Source organism: Trichechus manatus, unplaced genomic scaffold (genome assembly GCF_000243295.1).
Source record: "Trichechus manatus latirostris isolate Lorelei unplaced genomic scaffold, TriManLat1.0 scaffold00084, whole genome shotgun sequence".
Classification (NCBI taxonomy): domain Eukaryota; kingdom Metazoa; phylum Chordata; class Mammalia; order Sirenia; family Trichechidae; genus Trichechus; species Trichechus manatus.
The window spans coordinates 3,941,013-3,947,705 of record NW_004444020.1 but is presented as its reverse complement, the minus strand read 5'-3'; the positions used below and the strand labels follow the sequence as shown (position 1 = coordinate 3,947,705).

The following is a 6,693-nucleotide window of genomic DNA, read 5'->3' as shown; positions in this document are numbered from 1 at the left end:
CCTGTAAGGGATGGCTCCTTCAGCCAAGGCCAGCTAGGGAACGCAAGACCCATCTAGATCCCATAGTGAGTTGAACAAAGTGGGCACACTGGAAGCTGCACGCAGAGCATTTATTTGGAGAGAGACAGGAGGTTGCTCAAACTACAGACTACTTAAATTAAGGCAGAAGGACCTTCTCTACTTCCAGGAAGTTTTTTTTTTTTTTTAGCTCAAGCTGAATCAGAGAAGGAATCAGGCAAGCTCTGAAGTTCCCGGTAAAGCTCCTCAGGTAACTTCACTGGTCATTTGGTGAGGAAGGCAGCACTGTCATCGTGAAAAGAGAATGTTTCTCCATTAGCTGAAAAGAAACACGTATGAGTCAGAGAAGCCATGGATGAGGAAAATCCCTAATATCACAGTAGGATTATAGGAAAGGCAGGTGGTTCATGGGAAAGAATCTGGCCTTTGGGACAAGATTGTTTTGCGTTTCACACTCCTGCTCCATGATTATTAACTGTGTGATCTTGGGCAAGTGACTTACGCTCTCACGGCTTTGTTTCCTCGTCTGTAAAATGGGGATAATGATGCAGTCCTGGTAGGGTTTTGGAAAGAAATGAAGATAGCAAAGAGCTAGGACTGTGCTGGCATATAGCAGGCACTCACTCAATGGAGTACTTACGTTCTTGAAGAAAATTCAGCCTAACATGCTACTTTCTGTGTTTGTTTGAAATAACTTTGTGTATTTATTCAGATGCTTGTAGGCATCTGAAAAACGTAGCCTTGTTAGGAACACCTGGCTTTTATAATTAACAGAAATCAATCCAATAAAAAGCCAGTTGGAAAGGAGCTGGATGACATATTTTCCATTTGAAAGGAGGTTACGTTGCTTCTATATAGCTCTCTGGCCTTACAAAGAAAGAGATGTTACACAGTGCAGTGGAGACAGCCAGTAAACCCAGGATCCGTCCCAGCTCTGCCTCATCTCCCTGTGTCATCATGGACAGATCGTTTGCTCTGAGCCTCTGTCTTCTCTCTTGAATCATGAGGGGCTGGACTATGATCACTAAGTTACCTCTCAGATTGATATTCTATTCCTTATTTAATGTATGCAATACAAGGGACTGTGGAGGAATGTTAAGATGTAGAACTAGGATAAAAATAAATGTGTGGATTTCTGGAAAGAGCTGGCAAGGAAGTCAAGCCCCAAGGCTGATGCATATGCTCCTGGAATCCTTACCCATTAAACAAAGCAAAATGAAACAAACCCCAAACTGCATTTATATGTATATGATTGTGGGAACCTCTGCGGTGGCCAACCCAGCTGCCACTCACCAACTCCTTGCCTGCCCCACTACAGAGGCTGGGAAAGCCAAGCTGTTGCTTTCCCTAGCCTCCCTTGCTGGTAGGCGTGGTCCTGTGACCAGGTTCTGGTCAATGAGATACAAAGAAAGCCCTGTGGAGGGCTTCTGAAAAAGTTTTTCCTTCACTGCTAAAAGGAGAGAGCTCCTCGGGAAAAAGCTCTTTTGCTGAAGCCTCTTTCCTCTACTTGCCATGAATGAGGATGTCATATCTCGAGCGGTGGCTGGCATTTGGTAACCATGGGGTGCCAAAATGAAGACAAAAAGCCAATATACCAGGGGTGGCAAATCAGAAAGATAAAAAGAGCTAAGATCCTTAGTGAAATCATTGAGCTGCCCTAGACCACTTGGAGCCCTGGTGGGTCGGTGGTTAATAGCTCAGCTGCTTACCAAAAGGTCCGCAGTTCCAATCCACCAGCCAATCCTTGGAAACTCTATGGGGCAGTTCTACTCTGTCCTACAGGGTTGCTATGAGTTAGAATCAACTCGATGGCAACAGGTTTAGACCACTTACTCCTGGGACTCTTAATAAATATGGTTTATGCCCTCACTACTCAGAGGGCATCACCTGGGAGCTTGTTAGAAATGCAGGCTCTCAGGCCCCACCCCAGACCTACTAAAGCAGATTCTGCATTTTGAAAATGAAGTCCAGGTGATTTGGGTGCATAGTAAAGTTTTAGGAGCACTGGTTTATAGCTCCATTAACTAGGTTCTGTTATATGCAGCTGCAAACATTTCTAACAGATCCTATGTGTGTATATGTGTGTTTGTGATTATATTTGTACGAGAATTGAAAAATTCTGGGCAGACACAGCTAGATTGTGGGCATGTGTATGTTTGTGTGTATGTGTGAAAGGAGATTGGGGTGATTTCTCCTTTTACCTTAATTGCTTCTATTGAAACAAACAAACAAACCAGTTGCCACAGAGTCAATTCCGACTCATGTGGCCTCACGAATGTAGCATAGAACTGTGTTCCATAGGGTTTTCATGGCTGTGACCTTTTGGAAGCAAGTCACCAGGCCTTTCTTCCAAGATGCCTCTGGGTGGGTTCAAACAGCCAACCTTTCTGCTGGGGTACTTAACCATTTGCTGGCCAGCCAGGCACTCCTTATATGCTTCTATAGAGTTTGAAAAAGTATTTTTAAAACCACAAGTATATATTCCTTGTATAATTAAAGAAGAAAGCACACTACCGGCCCTCCTCCCTGTCTAGCAGGGCATGGTAGGCCGCCAGCTCCTTCTGCAGCTGGCATTTGTGCTCCAGCAGATGCTCGCGCTCCTCCCGCTGCTGCTCCGCCTCCGCGTGGATCTCCCTGAGCTCCGCCTCCAGCCTGCCCACCACGGCGCCCAGGTTCTGGAGCTCGATGTCATGCCAGTGCTTGGCATCGTGCAGGGTGTTCTCCAGGCCTCGTTTCTACAAAAGAGCGAATACGGGTAAACCCACGGGAGGCAGGACCGGCCCTGACGAGGGAGGCGTGCAGCGCAGCGGGAGCGTATGGCTCTGGCCTGGTCGCTGCCGTTTCTCCCAGCACAGCGACCCTGCCAGTTTTGCGTGCTGACGGGGGCCAATCTTAGGCGGCTTGGTGGGGGAAATAATGAATTCTCCTTGGGAGGCCAGACTCTGGTTTAGTCTGATTCAGTGATCTTTGTGATGGGAGGTGGGGTGGGGAGGAAAGGAAAGGAGAGAGGGGCGAGAGGCAGAGAGAGAGTGAAAGAGAGGCAATTTGCACGTGTTTCTTCAAAGAAGTCTCTCTGAGACTGCCTCTGGGCCTTTTTGCCCCTGGTTTCTTCACACACACACCCCCATTCCCCTGGGGGCCCTTCCCCTCTGCACTGCGGAAGTCTCACTCATCATCCAGTTAACCCGCTGTTGCCTAGGGCGCTCCTCCCAGGGCACCACTGTTGGAATGAATATCTCTGGCCTTTATAAACTCACGCAGTTCTTCTTCTTCTTATTGTGTTTTAAGTGAAGGTTTACAGAGCAAATCAGTTTCGCATTCAATGGTTTTTACACAAATTGTTCCATGACATTGGTTGCGCTCTCCGCAATGCATCAGCACTCTCCCCATTACCACCCTGAGTTCCTCATGTCCCTTCTTCCAGTTTTCCTGCCCCTTCCTGCCTTCTCATCTTTGCTTTTGGGCAGATGTTATCATTTTGGTCTCATGTAGATGATTATTCTAAGGAGCATTTTCCTCACGTGCGTTATTGTTTGTTTATATGCCTGAAAGATGATCTCAGGAAATGGCTTCACTTCCAAGTAAGAAGTGTGTCCAAGGGCTGTAGTCTCCGAGATTCCTCCAGTCTCTCTCAAACAAATAAATCTAGTCCTTTTTATGAATTTGAATTTTGTTCTACATTTTTCCCCCCACTCTAATCGGGACCTTCTATTGTGTTGCCTAATTTTTTTTTAGTGTTTTAATAGCACATCTTTGCTAGTTCCTCTTTCTCTGCTGCCCCTTCACTGTGGGGTTTCCCACATCCCATATCATGGGCCCATGCTGAGCCTGCTTCTCACTGGGCCTGACTCGGCCCCTGCCACACTCATGACTTTAATGGTTGAATCTATGCCAGTGACTCCTCTGGTACAGATCTTTCCCCCAAACGGTGGATCTGCTACTGAACTTCTTACTGGACAGTCCATGGACACCTCAGAGACATCCAAAATGGGGTCACTGGCTTTCTTCTGAACCTGCTGGCCCTTCCTAGTCTGTGCTTCAGCTGGAAAACTCATTTGAGCTAGAACTTGGGGACAGAACTGTCCCTGACCTCTGCCCTTCCTTCCCTCCCAGATGCTATCATCACTGTATATTCATCCGTGTATATTCTGAGATGTTTCCACACTCTCTCCCTCCTCGCCTCTCCAACCACCATGGCCTGGGATTGAACACTTGTTCTCTCTCACCTGGGTAAACGCAGTGGCCTCCTAACTTATCTCCCTGCTTCTAGTCTCCTCCTGCTGCTGCATTCTCCACGGAGCAGCCGCAGTGCTCTGCCAAAAGTCCAAGTCTGGGCTTGTATCTTCTCCCCTTAGACCCCAACAGTAGCTCCCCGGGGTCCCTAATATGGTACCCACGACTGGCCCCAGTATCTTTCCATCTTCACTCCCCACCTCACAGTAGTGTCAGCACTTCTAGTCTTTGAGCTCATTGGGTCCATGCTGTTCCTCACATCTGCACCATCTTCTTCTGTCCCTTCCGGCATCCTCATCTGGCTCACTGCTACTGATCTCTAAGGCCAAACTCAGGGGTCACCTCCTCCAGGCAACCCTTCTTGACATTCCCCTGCCCTTACCCCTGCCAGCCCCTTCTCTGGGTTTCTGTGGCTCTGCAAGTACATACAATGCCCTTGAACTTCTCACAGTGGACAGAGTTTGTTTAGGGATGTGTCTCCTCCTCCAGATGATGAGCTCCTTGAGGGAAGGGACCAAGTCTCAACCCCAGTGCACAAGACAGGGCCTGGCACAGAGTAGGGGCTTGGTGCATGCAGGTTGTACCGAATGACAGCACATATATTATGATTACACTTACTGCCCTACCTATCTCCCCACTAGACTGGGAATCTCTTAGTGTCTTACTTTTCTTTGCATCTTCCCATATACCATGCCCTGCAAACTGCAGGGCTGATTTATTTTTTATCTTTAAAAAACTTTTTTCTTTAAGTTAAAGTTTAAAGAAAAAAAAAAACACTAAACTTTAAAAACTTTCTTTTCTAAAAGTAATATTACCACTTTACAGAAACTGTTGAAAATATAGAATATTAAATAATAATCTAACTACCATTGTTTGTATCTTAGTATTTTTTTCACCATGTACCTGTGTTTAACAGTTTTTAATCATTATAATTATGGTACACCTATAATTTAGCAGCTGGCTTTTTTATGTAACAAATAAGAAACAAATACATATCCTTCTAAATTGGAGTGAGTCAAATCTTGATGAAACAAGTTTCTTTACTGCACTGCCCAGGAGACTTCTCAGACCCTTTTGACCACTGTGGCCAATGTATACATGTGGAAGATTCTTGGCCATGATACCATCTTGTGTCTTGGCTGCTGTTAAGCAGGGGGTAAACATATTATTTAAATCTTCTTCAATTCCATAGGATATAAGGATGTTGAGTCAGATTCCCATCCTTGGTACATTTACAGGAGACAAATGTGATCAGTAGAATGAAAATCCAGGTCAGTATCTGGATTAGGGCTATTACTTGACTGGTGGGATCTGAAAATCCCTCTGTGGCAGTGAGGATGCAGAAATGGCCACATAGACTTTGAAAATCATTTGTTCCAACCTCTCTGGGTTTTCTCCCTTTGTTTCTCAGGACATTTCTTGGTTTGTGAGTGGTTGTTGATGTCAGACCCTTGTAACACCTGTGATTTGGAAAGACCTTTCACAGAATCCTGGTTGGCTTGACCATCTACAGTTTTTGTTCCATGTTCTAGGTGACTGTTCCTGGTGGCCTAGAGTTTCCTCTTGATGACTTAGGACCCACTGCCCAAGGGAGGTTCATGGGAGCCCCTATCAGAGGGCCTAGCTTTCTTTTTTCCCATCCTCAGAATCAAAGTCCAGCTTCCCCACCTAAGTCCCTGATGTTTGGGCAGAAAGAAGGGAGGCCTGGTTTTCAGAGAGATGCTTGAGTTTGAGTATGATCAGGCCACTGCTGAAGATCTTCCAGCCCTGGCCCATTAAAGACACAGATAGTGCCAGCAAACAAACTGAGATCACAGAGGCACACCTATTCCCCAGATCTCTGGAGATTTGAAGGGACTTCTTGAATTGCTAAACCCTTCAGAAAGTAAAATAGTGACCTTCTGTGATTTCTGGCCTCAAATTACATTCCTGATTTGAGCTGACTGAACACAGAACTCAGTAGGCCTCAATCACCATTATTTGTGCCTGGCTGCCAATATAAACAGCGTCTTGTTGCCAAAGGGGGCTGAAAGTCTTGCCAGCTCGGCTGTCTGGGGCTTATATAAGCTGTGGGGGCCTGTGTGCGCACAGGTTGTTCTGACTGAGGAGAACAGGGATGGCTGGATGAACTCTGCTGTATATGAAAGCTGTAGCAGGGTTTGTTACCTCTTCTGGCTCCGTCTGGGCTCCTAAACTCGGCTGCCAGGCCCAGGGACCAGAGCAGCCAATCCTGAGCCCCAAGCACAGTCATAATGCCACTACTCCTAAGTCTTCTGATTGTGGTGTGATTTTTTTTTTTTTTTTTAGTTGATTCCATAGTCCTTTATTCTCTCTCTCTATATATATATTTTTATACTTTATTGTACTTCAGGTGAAGGCTTACAGAACAAATAGTTTCTCATGAAACAGTAGTACACATGTTGTTTTATGACATTGGTTAAC

The 6,693-nt window shown here is 45.9% G+C and overlaps 1 protein-coding gene across 1 annotated transcript in view; it reads right to left on the bottom strand.

Moving 5' to 3' along the window:
- Positions 1-205: 205 nt before the first annotated feature.
- The window catches only part of BFSP2 (beaded filament structural protein 2), an 88,893-nt gene continuing 82,405 nt past the window's right edge, over positions 206-6,693 (bottom strand). The window contains exons 6-7 of the mRNA XM_004381452.3: positions 2,533-2,753; positions 206-337 (exon numbers count right to left, since the gene is read on the bottom strand). Of these exons, the coding sequence (XP_004381509.1) occupies positions 334-337; positions 2,533-2,753 (225 nt within the window). The 3' untranslated portion in view covers positions 206-333. The remainder of the gene's footprint in view (positions 338-2,532; positions 2,754-6,693) is intronic.